Below are 19,993 nucleotides of genomic sequence, written 5' to 3' on the forward strand. Positions count from 1 at the left end.
ATTTTACTATTGTTATTCGGTAGGAAATGTATGTCACAATATAGAAGACAAATAAATCTTGATAATTTATTTTACAGAACTACGATCATATTTTCTGTAGAACATTAAGATCTCATAGAACTTGAAAAAAAAACAAAAAAAAACTAAGAGCACACCTTAAAAAACACAAAGTCACCAAAACACTACAAAACACAACAAAACTACTTAAAATATTTTGTTTTTATTACAAACATAGTAAAACTTTGTTCAGTGTCTTATAAAAAACATCAGTTGGTGCAGTAACGATTAACTTTTGACTTGCAGTTCGGTTTTCCAGCACTGTGGATGGTGTTTATGTGCAGAATGATCAGTGTGTGTGTGTGTGTGTGTGTGCTGTTCAGGTGGGCTTGGCTACCTGTCGGAAGAGAGCGTTCTTTAAGCAGGTGCAGAGCTGGTTCATCAGGTCTTTATTCTGGCCCTCCACCCAGTGCATCTCCACCAGCACATCCTTCTCCTCCTCCTGCTTTACGTTCACCAGGCACTTGAAAAGGAAGTGCTGCAGTGCTTCTGCGTTTGCAGGAGACTCCGGCGGGATGTCCGGCTGCTGCTGCTGCTCTGTGACGGAGGTTTCTTCTGAGGGTGGCTCCTGTGCTCTGGGTAGCTCTCGCAGATGTCGGCCCTGTTCTCTTCTTTTTTGCCGGCTGTGGATCCAGGTGTTCTCCACAGCTGTCAGGAAGAGGCTCAGCTCCACTTCTCCACCAGGAACACGCTTATGAAGGACCTGAAGAACAAACACATCAGCCGCTCTTCTGCTATAGGAAGTCTACAGAAAGTCACTTTCTGTATACAAAAAGTGTAGGGTTAAAAAATTATTATCTTAAATAATTTTTTACTTTTTAATTTAGTCATGTGTAATTATTTATTATTAATAGCATGTATATACACACACACACACACACGCCACTTTATTAGGTACACCTTACTAGTACCTGATTTGACCTCCTTTTGCTTTCAGAACTGCCCTAAACCTTGGAAATAATACTGGAAATATACCTCAGAGATTTTTTTTTGTGTGTGTGTGCGTGTTATTACTATTACAATATATTTGTTAACCAAATAAAAACTTTTTGCTAGTTGATTTATTTAACAGTAATACTTATAAAATATATTTTTTAACAGCAACATTACACATGAGTTTTTTGACCACATGAATTAAAAACATTTATTACAATGTGTTAATTACAATAGCTTAAAATATACTACTATATACTATACTTTATATTCTATATACTGTACTATACATCTGTATACATCTAGAATGCTTAATATTTAGTTAATTATTTGAAAGTAAATTTTTTATCTTTTAATTTTTATCTTTTATCTTTATTTTATTTTTTAATTATTTTCATGTAAATGTAATACCAGACAACAATACTAATTTGACAGTAATTATAATTTTTTTGATGTGAATTAAATAACAACATAATGATAAATCAAATAAAACTGATTTGATGACATTTCCATGTTATTTCTTTTATTTTTAACATTTTTATTTAAAGGGGTGGTCCAGAATGTAATTTTAAGGCTTGGTTGTGTTTATAAGCTGCAAAGCAATGTGTGCTCATGTTTCACTTGGAGGAAATCTATTATGTTTTCATAAATCTCACTTTGATTATTTACAGCTACTCAGCTAACATGAAAACGACTGACATATTTCCTAGTTTCTCTGAAAGGCTTACCCTCAGGTCACTCTGATTGGTCATCGTCATAATGTGCTGGGATTCGCGGATCGGCTCTATGTCACGCCCGTACAAGCACACGCGTCTTGTGTAAACAATCAGTCAACATCATGCCTGCTCTCTAAAATAACATCTGACAAGTGTCTGTAACGAGTGAAAGTGGGATGCGGCTCCTTTAAGAGACATCGTCTTTGTGTGTGTCTATGGGTGTGTGTGAATATGTGAACTTTCTGTAACGAGCGCATGTGCGCAGGACTTTAGTTTTCTTTTTCTCTGATGCTTGGAGTAAGTTATGATCTGTAATATATCGTGACAGAAGAATAAAGCACAAGATGTGGGATGCGACCTGTGTGAGTCTTGATTTATTTTTCTACTGCTACACAAGTCAGGTGAGCTCTCCTGTATTTTTTTTTTTAGCTCAAAGCGTTACACAACATCATTTACATATATCCGGAACGTGCAGGTGTAAGTAATATGAGTCATCAACATATCTTTTGCGATTTCAATGTCTGAGATGTAAAACGCATGGAAAAGCTGCCTATAGAGAATCAATGCAAAGCCGCGCACACACATAAAGAGACACAAACGCGCTGGTGAAGTGTGTGTGTGTTTGCAGCAGTTTGACTGATAAACATGAATATGTAGCTAAATCGTTTGTGGTGCAAAACAGCATTTCTTAGCTGCCCAGTGTGTGTGGCCGCGGTAAAAGTAACTTTATGATCTCTCAAGGCCTGGAATTCTTTTTTGTAGTCCCCAAAATTTGTATCCTGTACGCTTTGCTAAGCTAACTCTGTAAAAACCAAGGTCTCCCTTTGCATTGAACTTTGAACATTTTACATTCAGAGATGTTGTTTATGTTCACACAGCTACATTACACATCAACTAAAGTTTAAAATATGATATCAAAGTGGACCACCTCTTTAAGTTACTGATTCATTCTGCTGTGGCGAACCCTGATTAAAAAAAGTGACTAAGCTGAAAAAGAAAATGAATGAATTCTTATTTAAAATGATCAGAATGAATTCTTATTTAAAATGATCAGAATGAATGTACAACGTGCTTCCAAAAATACAATCAGAGGCAAGTTTTACAAATATTGTGCCATGTGTTATAGGCCAATTGTACAACAAAAGTAGATCATGAATGATAACAGCAAATAAATTAACTCATCATTAACAGGAATTTGATGAGGAAAAGAATAAATAACAATAAAAATAAATAAATAAATAAACAGATGGAGGTAAGAAAACAACATACCATCTATAAATACTAATATTGATGAACAAATAGTCACAAAGTTAAACAGTCATTGCCTTTGCCATTTAATATATAGAATAGTATTATTAGTTTATTTTTCAATCATTTATATCTTGGCTATAAAAATAAATCAAGATATAAGCTTTCTTCATAATTTACTATTATAACCATTACTGTAATTATTTCTAAACCAGTACATTTAATGATAAAAAATGGTTGTGATGGTGTGCTTTTACCTTGAGGTCAGTGAGGATGTTCTCCAGCCAGGCAGACACACTCTCTGTAGGGCTGCTGTGAGGCGTCTGAGCCTGCAGCTCTGCCACTGTGGCCTTCAGGACGGTGAAGGTGAGGGGTTTACGGGCCTTCTCCAGCTTACGCTTCTTACAGGGCGGAGACTGAGGAGACACATATTCATTGCTTTAAAGTGTTATTAGGTTATAGGTAACTCCACAGTTGCCACATTTAAAACAGAATACAAAAGACCAGATTTTGTAAATAATTGCTAAAACTTCACCAATGTTGATGATGGAAGTTTGGTATTAATAAAGACCGATGTGCTTTCTCAGCCCATTCAATCTGACTTAGCAGTTTCTAATATTAGTTGAAGTGTGGTATTTTATTAGAAGTAGGCAGTAGAGGGCAGCAAAACACTACATTCACCTGAGCCTTCAGCTATATATACAATGCTGCAGGTGTTGTACAGCTGTTTGTCTGTTCACTGAAGAAATGTAGTTTTGAGAGACAAGAACAATGGCTAACAAGAAACAAAAGTAACTGATATATTTTAAAATATCTTAAATACTATATTAAGATTAGTATTAAATAGATGAAATTTAAAAAGCTAAATTTACTAAAAGACAAACGTCAAAACCTAGAAATGTCACCAGCTGAATTAAGTTAAAGCTGAAACACCACAATTGCCAATATTAAAAGGAACTAAAATAAAATTAAAATGTTAAGAAGAAATGTTTTAAAAAAATTACACAAAAAATAGAAATACAAAAACGTTGAAAAATGTACATGTAATTATTTTAATTTAAATAAGTATTAAATATATATTCATTGACACATTCTGGCATAATATAATATAATAAAATATAATCAGAGTCTGAAGATGTGAAGAGCTCAGTGTGGAACGAGTGATTAATGATCTAACGTAAACACTGAATCATGTCTTACTGAGAAATACCACAACACTGAGTGCAAACACTCAAACACACACAGAGTGCAAACACTCAAACACACACAGAGTGCAAACACTCAAACACTCAAAAACACACACACACACACAGCGTGTCATATTTGACTTCTCCGGCTCTCATCACATCTGATTCAGGAGTGAGAGAAACAGAGTCGCTCTTTCTCCTCTGCTAACAGAGCATCTGTTGTTCAGACTGAAAAACACACATCATGACTCATCACAAGCCAAAAACACACATACACACACAGCATGTTCACTCCTCATGTGAAATGCTCCTTTGTACACAGATTTATTGTGTGGTGGTTTTTAGTGTAATTCACCCAAAATGAAGAATTCTCCTTTATTATTATTATAATTACTACTGGTTTAATACTAATATAAGAAAGCCCGCAGCTAATCTAGCATCCATCATGGAATCATACTCACACCCCATTGCTTCTGTCTGGATATACAATATCTTTAGCACAGACTAGACTGCTCTTTACTATAGTCCTCATATTCAGATAAAGATATTAAGTAAATGTGAATTCGAGGCAGCATTATAATATAATATAATATAATATAATATAATATAATATAATATAATATAATATAATATAATATAATATAATATAATATAATATTTACCAGTTGTGGCTGGAAGGACCTCCACTGTGTAAAAAATATGAATAATTCACATTTATTTATTATTATTTTCACTGGTTTAATCCTAATATAAGAAAGCTCACAGCTAATCTGGCATCCATCATGGGATCATACTCAACAGCCCATTGCTTCTGTCTGGATATACAATAGCTTTAGCACAGACTAGACCACTCTTAACTATAGTCCTCATACTCAGATAAAGACATTAAGTCAATGGGATTTCGGGACAGTCAGCTAGCTATGGTGTCTGAAACACTGCTGGCTATGCAGTTTTTTATCACATGCTTAAAAATGGTTAACTTATGGTTTCACACAGGATCAACATCACGGGACACATTACTATTATTGTTATTGTTAAAGAGTTCTTAGCTGATAAAATAAGTAAGAAACCGGTTTCGTTTAATCACCAATCTGACTACACAGTAATGATACTAATAATAATCTACTACTACTACTACTACTATCTAGTAATAGTATACCTCATTTTTACAATACAAACACTAGTGCAGGATTAATATATACTTGATTATCTTCATTTTTAGAACTGTAATATTATAATTATTATTAAGAAGGTCTTGTTGTACTAGTATTCAATCTATGGCCATATAGAATAAAATAAAGTTTCAAATGATATTTTTAAGCCCTTCACTACATTATTTGTACTCTAATGTCTTGAATCTAATGTAATCATAGTTCATTTTCAGCCATTTAACACTAAAGGCGTTTCCCCATGCAGTGCAGCGACATTCTCCAACACAAGAGGGCGCCATTTTCTGACTTTACCTCAACCGATCTAAACTCTGCTAAGAATGACAAAATCCCATCCCAAACCAAAATATAACCTATTAACAACAACAAAAACCTAAATTTCAGACGATCATTGAAGAATAACTGTGTCCTATCTAAAGAATAAAGCGATGAATCCAAAAATATAATCAAACAACCTGCACCTTCATTTCAGACTGTCAAAAAATTCCCCCAAAAAAGCCAAGCTAAGAACATCTCCACCCATTTGCGATTTAATGGATGGAAACAGACCGACACGCACATCGATCCACTCCCTCTCCTTCTTAATTAATTTCTCTCAGTCTTAATCAGAGCGATGCACTGCTTTTATCCCTCTTCGCCGTGAATTACGACCCCCTCCGCTCTGTCCATTATTTATCCGCGACACATTTGCTCCAAGCAGATCCTAAACAGCTCAGCTCTCAACACTGAGCCTCTTGATGTGTCTGAAGTGGTTTTGCTCAAATAAAAAAAGGCTTTGAGACTTCAGCTGAAAGGTCGTTATTCAATTATTGAAGACGAGTGGCGATGGGGGTGATCAGATCCTGACGATTGGGCTCTTCCTGTACTGCTTTACTCTTCTCCGCCAGTGAGGATGACCTCTGACCCCTGCGCCTCTCTAAATCCACTGCTTCAACAGCCTCATATCCCGGGCACGCTTTCAGCACTGCAGGGGCCTTTTCAAACCACAGCTTTTTTGTCTGAGTCTTGGCTGTACCCCCTGCCTATCCTGCAATGCATTTTAGGTCTGGATTGAAGATCTGTCTGTCAGTGAGATTGATCTGGCTTCTGTGCGCTCGGCTAATAGGGCTCAGCTGGATTCACAGAGGAAGAATGGGCACAGGAAGTGGAAAACTGAGTAAAACACCAATGGTAGTGAGTGCAGAACACAGTTCAAAAGGATGTGGGATGTCATCCATAGGAGCAGACTGATGTGATGTGGAAAGCAAAATCCAGTCTTTAAATGTTCTCTCATGTCATGGAATTTCGTACATTTTTGCATGAGTAAAATAAAAGTGGTGTGTACACCAGATCAGCTTGTGGTGTGTATTAAAGGGCACCTCTGATGAAAATCATCTTTTGTACGTTGTTTGGACAGAACTGTGTGTAGGTATGGGGTGTCCACAGTCATAATGAACACAACAAGTCTCTTTAAAATTTCCTGACGTTCAAAAGGGATCCAAATCTCTCAAATCTTAAGACAGACCGCAACGTGACATAGGAGTGCAGTTTCCGACTCACCGATTTGATTGAAAGATGAGTATTATCATGTCTCCGTAGTAACGCATATAATCATATCACAAAGACAGGACATGCGCAAAGCAAAAATAACAGATCTGTTGAGCGCTCTGTGATCATCAATCATTATCAAATGTGATCAAGAATGAGTTTTACAAGTTTAAATGTTTGTAATGAATTACACCGATTTTACAGTCTTCATCACCATCAGCCAACTGTCAGTACAATTGTAAAAGAAGACGATTCGATCCCGGTTTGTGAACGTTAAATCATGTTTGATTCATATATTAACAGATATCCATATAGCAGTGGAGATTAACGTGTATCCTGTCACATTTGCCATGCAAAAAACAAATGCAAATTTTGTGTTTGTGCGTGAACTATGTTGCGTGCGTGAACAGCATTGTATGCAACTCATCATTGCAGAAAGGCTTGAATTAACTACACAACAAATACAAGAAATTCTCATTGGGAAAGTTCTTACTCTAGTATTTCTCACAAACATTACATGACATCTGCTTCCTTCATTTCTGTCACTGTGCTGCTTATCAGACGGAGGCACATTGACAGGCATGTGGGAACGGTGGGTTGGGAAAACTAGCATTAAGAACACAAGCAAAAAAAAACAGCAACAATGTGTTTGGAGCAGTAAATTCCAATATTCTGAAAAATAAGTAATTTGATGGGTGTTTTGAGCTGAAACTGAACAGACACATTCTGGAGACACAAAAGACTTATCCTAAATCTTTAAAAAGGGGTAAAATGGGTGTCCTTTAAATTGCAAAATGTCTTTTTGAATGATTGGTGGGGTTTCATCTAAAATACACATGAAAAGTGAAATGTTTGACTTTTTTTTTTTTTTTTTTTTTGTGCCTGTTCTCTTACAATATGAGAACTAGGACACAAGCTCTCTGGAGTCAGAATTCAGTGAAACATGATTAAAATGAAAATCTAATTCTCCTCCCAAAATTACATAAACACACAAAAATAAATAAATAAATAAATAAAGCAGAATTTCTAAAAATAATTAAATAAATAAATACAATTTTCAGAAATTCTACTTGATTTTTTGTGTATGTAAAATTTTTATTTTTCGAAAATAAAAAAGGGAATTTAGAAATTATAAATATGAATAATTATAATATGAATTAAAACAGAATATGAGAAATAATATTTCGATTATTTTATAGAATCTTATGTTGTTGTTTTTAAACGCATGGTTTGAAATGGAGTCTACACATAAAATGGATTTTACAGCATGTGAAAATATTTTTGAAACTGTAAAGAAAACAAAAAGAGTGATGTTATTTCCAGATTCTCTAATATATTTGTAAAATGTACAAGTAATGTCTAATTGAAAATCATTTCTACATATTTGTTTTTCTTGCATCCAGATGTAGACGTGTCTGTGCAGTTCTAGAGGTCTGCTGTATGCGGGCTGAGGGTGGAGAGTCTCAGACAGATATGTAGGCCAATCTTTCTGCTCAAGTGCTCGTGGGGAAAAAGGCATCTGGGAGCAGGGGAATTCTCCAGAAAGACCATAACAAATCATCCTGCCACCCCTCAACCCTCTCCCCCTTTACAGCTCTGTTTGCCCTCTGCAGTGCGTGACTGTGTGGCAGCGGCAGCTCGTCTGGGCAACTGTTGCCATGAAGGAGCCTTAGGAAGCAGGTCAAGTGTGTCTGATGGAATGGGCTGGAGATGCATTATTGAAAAGTCTGAGTGAATATTCAGCAGGTGTTGCTTTCCCACACACAAGCACATCAAACACACTGGGCTACAGGGGTTGTGTGAGGACTAGCAGACTTAAAACTGACTCTAAAATACAGACCTATTCATATACAACAGTTAAAAGACACAGGGCAGGTCGAAAAAAGGAAAAGGTCTAGATATGATGCACATTAAATGTTTTATGAACTACTTAAACTTCTCCTCAGACAGCCTTTCTAAACATTAAACATCAACTCGTACAAAGTATTTATTAGTTTATATAATATTAACATGTGCTAGAAACATGCTAGCAATAGACCAATTCAATCAAATATGCTAATGTTAGACAAATAATTATGATAGCACGTTAACCATACTAGTTACGTTCTAAACGTGTTTGAAACACCAGGCTAATTATGCTAACAATATGTTAAACTTGTTATAAAATATAATGCTAGCAAAATGATAAACATGAAAACAACATGCTAATATATTTAACACTGTACTGTTAATCATGTTAGAAGCATGTTAACTGCATTCTACTAATAATGTTATTGCTATAGCAGAATGTTAGCAATGAGCTAAAACTTGCAACATGTTGAAACATACTACCAATAGTTAACAATGTACTAAAAACATTATATTAACATGTTAGCATACTAATAACATTCTAAAACATGTTAACCACATGCTACCGAGAAGCCAGTACCAAAACATGATAGCAATGTGCTAAAGCAGGCTAAACAAACTAAGAACCTGTTAAGACGCTGTACTAAATATAATGCTATAAAATATTAACAAACTGTCACGTTTAGCGTGATCAAAACAATAGCAAAATGGAAACAAAAAGATTGTGGATTCAAGTGCAGATTTAATAGATATATAGTGCAGAAAACAGTGACAAAAATCCAAAATATCAAAATACAAAGTAACAAATAAACAACAAAACAAGAAACGAGACAGATAAACACGAACTAGACTTTGGCAAACTACGAGGCAAGATCAGGAACAACAACAAACTTACTGGGAGCAGGAAGACAAACGACGCGATACAAAACAGAGGTGAAATGGTAGTATAAATAGTCCATATAATTAACGGTAACACAAAACAGATGAGATGATGGGTCAGTGTAAGTGTTCCGGTGTATGCGCGTGGTATGTATGGGAATGTAGTTCTTTCCTAGGACGCTGTAGTGCCTACAAAGTCCTAGTGCACTACAGTGCTCTCAGGTGGTCACTGACGGATGTGACACAAACATACAAGCCAAATGCTAAAACCTGCTAACAATGTGTGCTAGCAACGAGCTAAAACATGCAGCAAACATGTTAATAACATGTTAAAAAATACTAGCAATAGTTAGCAATTTACTAAAACATTATAGCAACATGTTAGTAATCCATGAACATGTTAGCATGCTAATAGCATTCTAAAATGTGTTAAATGCATGCTAGCAATAAACCAGTACTAAATCATGTTAGCAATGTGCTAAAACATGCTAGAAACAAGCTAGAAACCTGTTGAAACTGTACGATAAATAATGCTATAAACATATAAACATACAAACAAAGTTCTAGTAGCTAGCAATCTAGTAAAATATAATTTTTTAACTTTTTTTTAACTATTCATAAGAACAACAGCACATTCTGTCTGAAAGGCCTGTACTGCAGGAAATGATCAATACTTACAGGTACAGGTACGTCATCATAGAAACTCCAGGCGAGGGCCCAGCGCATGGTCCGCCCTTGACAGAACTCTGTGTGTGTTACTTTAGCAACCTATAAAAAAACAAAAGATTCAGACTCAAAGTAAGCGGCGTCTTAGAAAAATCGCAAAAAGGATTATACTAGGATTCATTACTAAGAATATGAGTGATGACAATGATATGTACAGGGAACGACAAAAGTTATATGCTCAAGCAAATTAGCTAGTGAGAAAGTTTTAGTGTTCGCAGCAGGTTAAGGTAAACCTCTTTAGAACTCATTGCAGTTCTTTTTACACAGCTCCTCTGAGATATCATTTTAAATAAGAGGGTCTCCATAAGCTGCAGGTTGCATACAATGATTGTATAAAGATTCTTCTTGAAAAACATAGATGCTGTAGTGCAAGTGAATTATTTTGTGAGGTAAGGGGCCGATCACACTGAACGCGCATTTACGTTCCAAAAACCGAAGGTGCGCCAGTCGTTTTTGTTGCACAAGGTCTTTTTTGTTGACAAGAAAAAAAGGAAATATAAAATAAAGAGAACATTAAAAAACAACATTATTAAAAAATTATTAATATTTGCTTTCTAAAACAATCACTTTTAGAAATTAATTGCGACTGTAATGCCAAATAGTCATATAATTTCAACAATGCTTTCTGCCCGGACACATTGACTAAAAAAAGAAAGGAATAAAATGGAAAGATGTTTTAGCATAATTTATTCACAGCAAGCACAATGCAACAACAAAGACTTCAAATATAGTCTATATTTGAAAACTAGGATTTACATATTGACTACATACATCAATAATCATCCACTACTACAGACTGTCTAAACTGATTGGTATCTGTGTGGTCAAAAACTATCATAGACATAATTTTTGGCTCGTAAAAATGATAGATATCTAAATCGAGTAGGACCCTAATGCACACAAAAAGAACAAAGCTGCATTACACCTACATTGACTTGATGGTTAAAATCCCCTTTGTCTTTGACTACTGATATGTGTGTGTGTGTCTGTGTGGAAACTACGACCAACACCAGACGTACCCAGAATTCTTAAGCACCCTCAGCCCTGTCATTCGCACAGTAGGGAGTGTGTTTTAACAGACATATATGTCGGTGTTAGGGGTGAACTGTAGGGTGAAATCAAATCCCATTGCCTTCAGTAAAAAACACCACCCTGAGTCTGACCTCAGCAGGCAGAGGGCGTTCAAACAGCAGATAAAAGGACAGAAAAAGGAGATGGAAAAGGAGAAAAAGAAGCTCATTTGCATATTAATAAGATCCAGGGTTTCGGGAGGACACCGGCCAGGAGGACAATGACTCTAACGAGGGCTGACGGGACGACGACGCCTTCAGATGAACCAAAGCACACTGACTGACACCAGACTAATAACCTGTGAGCAGAGCGAATGTCTTTCATTCACAGATATCACAGCGTTCTGACTGTACGGACACAGCCTGAGCTAATGGGGAGCGCCTGCTAATGATGCCTAATCAACAACAAATGAAATCTAGCCCATTAGCGCTCCCTGTCGTGGGGCAGTTTTATGCTACGCTAGTGAAGCTCATTAAGATCAATTAACCTAAAGCCAGGGGGAAACGCCCACTCATTTATCTAGAAAGATCCGAAAGGAGAACCGAGATGCCTGATATATTGGTGTTATACAAGTTAGTGTTTTATTTATCAGATATTTTATTGTGTGCATTCATTTGCTAATGTCTAATTATAACTTATTTTATACATATGAATATATAAATTTACAGCTTTACTAATGAAATTAATAGTTTTGATTTTTTTTTATTAATTTATTTTATTTTTATATTTTTTGGGGGGTTTCACCTTTATTGGATAGGAAAGTGGAGAGAATTCACAGGAAAGCTTGGGGAGCAGAGAGAGGGGAAGGGTCGGAATGGTCAATACACTACCTGACAAAAGGTCTTGTCGCCTCATGAAGTTTTAGGAACAAAAAATAATATCTTAATTTCTGTTTTTTCGTTTGGTATCAGAAGTGGCTTATAGATTATGCTTATTTTACCAAAATAAAATATGATCATGCCTTGAATTATAATTATTTAATTAGGACAGTAAGGTCTGACTTTGTTTAGACAAAAGTCTTATCACTTAACAGAATCAATATACAGTAGGGTTGGGCATCTAAGCTATAATGCCGATCCGATACGCATCTCGATACAAAGAATACGATCCGATATATTAGCGATACATTTGTGACATATTGCGATGCAACACGATACGATTCACACCCATATCACGATACAATACGATAATTCAGCACTAACTAATTAGATCAAGTTTATGAGATTATGTGAAAGAGGATGCTGTGACATTGAATGAGTTTGATTATTTATTAACCAAGTAAAACCAAGACTTTTTTTACAAACTGGCTTTTCTCTCAGAGCCAGAGTGTCAGTTTACAGTAGAGGGCCATTCTAGAACATATAGCACATATTATTCAAGTATTTTCAAGATAAACAGAATGTATAAGTGCAATATATATTAAAAAAGTATATATTTGCACTCTTTCAACATAAAGGTTTAGCATTGCACAAGAATTGTTATTTAACTTTTCAACTATGAAAACAAGTTTTACAAAGATATATTTTGCCACTGATTATTCAAAACTTAAGGTTGTGAACTAGCAGTGTTATACTGCTTTGAAACATCACTGTCACTGTAAACAACAGGCTAATAAAAATATAACAAACCAGCAATCTTCTTGCTGTGAGGTGGTCATACTACCCACTGTGCCACCGTGACACCCATTATTTTTATCATTATTATTATTAATATTATTATTATAATTAAATAAAAATTAACAGGAGGAGGTGTTTAAAACCTTCATTCTCCGTGACACTAGGCTGAATATCTTTGCAGATGAACAATGCAATAACATCCGTTATTGGCGTAGAGCGCACAAAACTGTTGCGCATGGAAAAAAACTTGCAATGCTGTTCTCACCACTTTTGGAGCTGGTAGCTCCAGTTGAAGCAGTGCAGGAAGCCGGGGATGCAGGATCACTGGAAGATGCTTTCACAACAACACCGTGGCGCCGCTTCAAGTGAGATTTCAGATTAGTCGTACTGCCCGCGTATTTTACAGATGCGCGGCACATTTTGCAAATTGCATCTGTCCTGTCAATAAATGATTAAAGGATTAAAGGAATAAAATGTTCGTTTTGCTTCTCGCGCTTTCTGAGGGTGCACCACTAGCTTCATCCGCACACCTGATACACTGAGTTGTAGTGTAAGTGTACACATCCGCAAGTCCGTTGCTAAGGCATACTTTATGTAGGTCGATTAAATTATGCGCCAAAAACAGGTTGACAACACTTGCTAATAAATAAAAAATACATTCTATATTAAAAATATAAGCTGTATCTTGGAAAAACCGATGCATCTCGCAAAAACCGATGCATCTCGATTTGCTTCCAAAATTTCATTCATCCTCTGCTGCTCTACCGATGCACTCGCATCGTGCACGCGCATGACCACGTATCGATACATATCGATTAATCTTCCCATCCCTAATATACAGCATAGAATACAAAAGTCATGGTGCAGTGGTAAAAAATATATTATTGTGCATGACTCCCATGAGCTTGGAGGACTGCATCCATGCTTAATACTTATTAATAAAGTCATCTAGAATAGCAAAGAAAGTGTTCTTGCAGGACTTTCAGAGTTTAGCAGGATTTTTTGGATTCATCTTCAATGCCTCCTCCTTCATTTTACCCCAGGCATGCTCAAAAATGTTCATTTCTGGTGACTGGGCTGGCCAATCCTGGAGCACCTTGACCTTCTTTGCTTTCAGGAACTTTGACGTGGAAGCTAAAGTATGAATAGGAGAGCTATCCTGCAGAAGAATTTGCCCTCTCCTTTGGTTTGTAATGTAATGGGCAGCACAAATGTCTTGATACCTCAGGCTGTTGCCATCCAGTCTGCAGATATCTTGCACGCCCCCATACTGAATGTAACCCCAAACCATGACTTTTCCTTCACCAAACTTGACAGATTTCTTTGAGAATATTGGTTCCATGTGGGTTCCAATAGGTTTTCTGCAGTATTTATGATGATTGGGATGAAGTTCAACAGATGATTCATCGAAAAAAATCAACCTTCTGCTACTTTTCTAAATGATCAACTAGAAGTCCAGTTATTATTTGTTGCTCTTACAACTGGGTTCGACGACAATACTTTTTTCAGGTGGTGTACTTGTATACTATATGCCATGTAGTGAGAAATTATACATTTACTCCTGACATTTAAAAGCATTTTTAATTCCATTAATTTATGTTTTCACAAAAACAGTTTTGCATTTTTATGCCAAGCATTCCGTTATAAGACATAAAAGCTTCATTTTAATATCAGTCGATTCATAAATGACTGAATTTAGGTTTATTTATTTATTTGCAGACAATAGTATAGAATTTTAATTTTAGTCATACGCGTATACAAGCATTTAATGGTTATATCAGACAAAACATTTTATATGAATCCAATTATAAATTATATAATGGTGGCATTAAAAACTGCACCATTTATAATACTTATTTTTATAAGTCATATTACAACTATAGAAAAGGTGGCATTTAAGAACTATTAAAACTGTCAAATTTGAAGATTGACAGCACTTGATTGTTGCCTATTTGTATTTATCAGACATAATTTATTTTAATATCAGTCCAACTATAAATAATATACTAGTAGCATTTAAAACTGATGATTTCTTTGTTATAGCTTAATCCTTACAAAAACAAAACAAGAAAAAAAAGTGATCTAGTCATTTAAAAAACTCACTCCTTGTTTCCGCAGCTCATCTTTCAAAGGAGCCAGGCTACACTTCTTTCCCAGCATGCAACTGTACCACCTGAAAACAGAAGAAAAGGGTCTGTGAAAGCATCAGTCTGGACAGCTGATCCACAAGAGCACATCAAACACACTGCAGGACGTGAATATGGTCTCGCTCTGTGGGAACGGTCAGCTGGGCTACTCTTCATATATTTTTTTTAAATATGAAGCTCGATGTTTAATTAAAAACCCTACCTTGACAGGGAGCTTTGAAGCTGCACGTGAGACAAAAATCAATGCATTTTCAGCTTTATAAAAAAGATGAGGCTTCATCCATCAGAGGGTGGGAGGAAAACACAGTCTATGCATAATTGATTGGTGCTCAACTCTTCATTTTCTAGTTCTTCTGCTTTCCAAATTGGGAGAATCTTGCATTTAATCACTGAAGAATATCTTAAAAGGTCAATGCGAGGCAATAACAACCCATTTTATGTCACTAATGGGACATATTTATGAGTCAAACATGATATTTAATGAATAAATGTAGGCCAAGACTTGATTTTATCCACTGGGAAATCGAACAAATTGTGGGTGTTGCATGTAAGAGCCAGACTTAAGCAAACGCGTTCGTTATGGCAGACAGACGGCACACATTTTTAATGAGGATTTTCAAGCAGGAACTGGTGGCTGAAGGTCAAGTTGACTTTCAAGAGTTTTGTGATGGATCCTGATGGTAACATTTTTCAAATCTATCCTGTGCTTAAATCGCAATTAACTTGCATCGAACACTCTGTACAGTTGAAGTCAGAACTATTAGCCCCCCTGAATATATTTTCTCCCAATGTCTGTAAAGAAGATTTTTCTTAGCACATTTTTATACATAATAGTTTTAATAACAAATTTCTAATAACTGATTTCTTTTATCTTTCTCATGATGACAGTACATACCTTTTTCCTTAATACTTTAAGATACTAGCATTTAGCTTAAAGTAACATTTAAAGGCTTAACTAAGTTAATTAGGTTTATTAGGAAAGTCAGTGTATAATTATGGTTTTTGTAGACAATCGATAAAAAATATTGCTTAAAGGTGCAGTTGGTGATTGTCTTTAGAAACATTTTTGTTGTGCTGGTAGAAAATCTCTTCACATTCTAATAGGAATGATAAAAGTAAATGATATAAATATATTTATATAAATCTTTATATCTTAGGTAAGGCACAAGACTAAAAAAAGTTCATTAAATTAAATAAATCAGGCCGATAATTCCCATAATTCTGATAAGTACCTCAAACTGTCTGTCAGCAAATGTATAGTTGTACATGTGCACACAAGACAATTACAGTTGCAGTAAAAACAAATGCTGAATCAAAACTTTTTAAAATCCTGAATCAATATTGGGGTTACATTTGCACGCTGGAGGATGGATGACACCATGGCTGAAGTATTTCTTTTAGACAGGTAATGTTATGTTTTAAAACTAATTTAGCTTCATGCAAAGCTGATGTAGATTGTGTTGTTTTATGAATGGGTTATATGCACAGAAGTGTTGTTCAATCACTGAAATCTTCCGGTGAAAAACTGATGTGACTATTTTCAATTTGAGGGGCCTTTTACAGCATCAATAATGTTTATTTTTATCTAGTTTAACAACAAAACATCAGTAAATAACGCTATTCCGCCTAGCCTGCTTTACTGAGGTGAAGTTGCTTTTATATTCACATTGGGTTATTTTTAAAAAAGACAACCTGTGACGCGCTCCTATACTGTTTACTATGCTATTCACTCGCTCATGTAAGTATGGCTTAGTAATAAGTATAATTCCTGCCGCCGGCCAACCACTAACTACATTTCCAACTGGCGAATGACATGAGCTAGAGGGTTGTCTCCTGTCATGATGCGGTGCGCGCGTTCATAATTTCAAGAGGCGTGGCTTTAGATGACAGAGGAGGGACTGTGTTTCAAAGATATTATGCTAAGTAGGGGTGTAACGATTTATCGTTGTACGATTTATTGTGATGCAAAAATGTCACAATATGCATCGTGGCGTAATGACAATTTTATTTCGATATGACGTCCGTTTTCTCTTATTAGTTGAGCTGTTTGCACGTGAGCTACGTTCCACCTGCTGTCGCACGTGAGTTATGTTAGCAGACCAAGATGAGTGTAGTTGAAATAGAGGATGGCCCATCCTCTCAAATCAGACGTCTGGCAACATGTCAGTTGTACAGTCATTGCTTTAGACTCGTCCGCTTTTTGACACGCATACTGGGTCAAACATCCTAAGTTTTAAAGTCTTCACAGTGATTTACATACTTTGCACAGCGACATGGATACCTACTAATGGTGTTGAAAGAGTCACACACTTTATTTATAAGGTACAATTCACCCTAAAATATCATTCTGTCTTCATATAATGATGTATTGGCGGCCGCAAAATCCCACATGACGTGAGCTGTTACTACAGAGGGCGGAATATGATAGACGCGCGCGTATGGCAAGCCGTTTTAGCATTTAAACCTTTGTTCTGACTATCCATAAATACATTTAGAGATATCTCTAATTATATTTTGACTAGTCATAATTATAATTCGACTAGTTAGAATAACAATTAGAGATATCTGCAATTACAATTGTACTAGTACGAAATCAGATTGGAGATATCTGCAAATATATTATGACTAGTCATATTCCTCCATTGACTTCCATTGAAAAATATTTGCAGATATCTCTAAATGAGTTTTGACTAGTCACAATTGTAATTAGAGATATCTCTAAATGAATTTAATTAAATATGAATTAAATACCTGGAAATATGGATTTTTTTTTGCACACACAAAAACGCAAGTGACCAAGCAAAGCCTTAAGCGCTTACTGTTAAATTCAATGGAATAGAAAGCTTTTTTTTGTACCTTTACTTAAATTGTTCCTTAATTTAGTCTTATTTTCCAAAAAAATAAAATAAATAAAAATTTTATTAAAATTGAAATTAAAATTGTTTTATTTTCCAGAGACAGGCCTGTTTAATTTATTTTCTTAAAGAAATACATAAAAAATAGTTTACTTGGTAAAATTTGCATTTCAGTTTAATTTTCAATTTTTATTCCAAATATCTTGATACATATTAATTCGTGAACATTATATCGTGATACACATCGTATCGTGAGTGTATCGTTACACCCCTAATGCTAAGCGCGAAGCATTTTGGCAGATCACCTACTGCACCTTTAAGGGGGCTAATAATATTGACCTTAAATGGGTTTTAAAAATTTAAAACTGCTTTTATTCTATCCTAAATAAAACAAATAAGACTTTCTCTAGAAGAAAATTATTATAAGAAGTACTGTGAAAAATTCCTTGTTCTGTTAAATATCATTTGGGAAATATTTAAAAAAAGAAAAAAAATTACACACACACGCACGCACGCACGTAAATATCTATAATTTCCGATTTTTTATTATTACAATTATTTACAAATATTTACAATACTAAACAGCATTCAAAAAACTAAAAATCTTTTAGTTTCTGTTAATCATTTAGTCTCTTCTTTAATCTGAGACTAAATCGATTATATGCATTTAACATGATCTTGTGAAAGCAAAATGCTTTAGGCTAAACTGAAAAAAATAACTGGGTTTGGGTCATCAAGGGGGAATCTACCATCAGAACAAGGGAGTGTGTAGCTGAACACACATTGCACCATATATGAAGCCTCAGGGGCCTGACAATCATTTCATTTTGTCAAATGAAATATTAAAGAGGCCTAATATCCACACATGCTCTGTGAAGTGGAGTGGAGGGAGGCTGCGTGGCACATGGTGCGATGGGTTAATAACAGGGTACTCCAGCATCTATCACCACTTGAAAAGGGCTGTTTATTATGCTTTCTCTTCAGTTGTCAGACCCTAAGGAGGAAGTAGTAACAATTACACTCTCAATGGCACAGATTGTCTGGCATAAGGAAAAAAAATCTGAGTTGTATTTAGGCTGTAAGTGAGACAGGAGGAGCTGCAGGAAGACTGGCAGTAATTACAGATGGAGTGGCTGGAGAGGAAGAGGCAGCTCAGAGGGCCAATCAGAGCGCCTGGCTAGATCTATGGACACCTGCCGACACACACACATACACTGTTTTTACTACAGCAGGCTTGCATAGTCTGAGCCCTAGAGAGAGGAAGCTTGAAGCACAGTGAGATGGAGAAGCGCCCAGATTAACCCATGGACACCCAATAATTCACAACTAAAGCAGAAGATTGAAGTGTATTTCCTAGAAAATATGTTGCATCTGACTACTTGAACCTGTTCAGAATTGCATTGTTGAGAAAAAACAGTCACTTGTCTGTAAGCCCCATTCTACATTTTTATTCATGGGGAAGATCTAAATAATTATTATTAAACTATATTTTATAAATGATTTTGGCTGATTTATACCAATCATGAATAAATAAATATGACATTAAAACCATCAGTAGGTGGCAGCAAGTCCTGGGTTTATAGAGTGATTCAGTGAATTGTTCATCCAAATGATTCATTCAAACCAGCTGATTGATTCGATTAGAAATAAAGCACATGGCTGGTTGATTTCTTTCAAAAGAATTTAGTAAACAGGACACATTTTTCCATTTAAATGCCCTACTTTTCTATTGTTTTTCTATGTAAATGCCCTTGAAAGATGTGTGAGTTGATTACGGTTGTGTCTTTTGCAGCATCTAGCACATAAGTGCATTGCTTTTAAGATCAATATATATAACATTAATGCACATCAGTAACTTGCCAGTAACTTATTTAATGCATGTTCATGTAAGAAAACATTGTAAATATTGGAAATCTGGCGACCGCAATAATCAAACGCTTGGGAACAACTGTGGTCGGAACCAAAGTTCACCATGACAGTGCTTTCTGAACTCCTCTAAAGTGGTGGACTTCAA

The 19,993-nt window shown here is 35.6% G+C and overlaps 1 protein-coding gene across 2 annotated transcripts in view; it reads right to left on the minus strand.

Moving 5' to 3' along the window:
* Nucleotides 1-201: 201 nt before the first annotated feature.
* mettl16 (methyltransferase 16, N6-methyladenosine) overlaps nt 202-19,993 on the minus strand; it is a 59,142-nt gene continuing 39,350 nt past the window's right edge. Inside the window, exons 7-10 of one of the 2 annotated variants that reach the window (XM_073922944.1) lie at nt 15,081-15,150; nt 10,243-10,332; nt 3,212-3,370; nt 202-760 (exon numbers count right to left, since the gene is read on the minus strand). In XM_073922944.1, the coding sequence (XP_073779045.1) occupies nt 377-760; nt 3,212-3,370; nt 10,243-10,332; nt 15,081-15,150 (703 nt within the window). In that variant the 3' untranslated portion in view covers nt 202-376. 2 annotated transcript variants of the gene reach the window in all.

This window comes from Danio rerio, chromosome 15, assembly GCF_049306965.1.
Source record: "Danio rerio strain Tuebingen ecotype United States chromosome 15, GRCz12tu, whole genome shotgun sequence".
NCBI classification, from domain to species: Eukaryota; Metazoa; Chordata; class Actinopteri; order Cypriniformes; family Danionidae; genus Danio; species Danio rerio.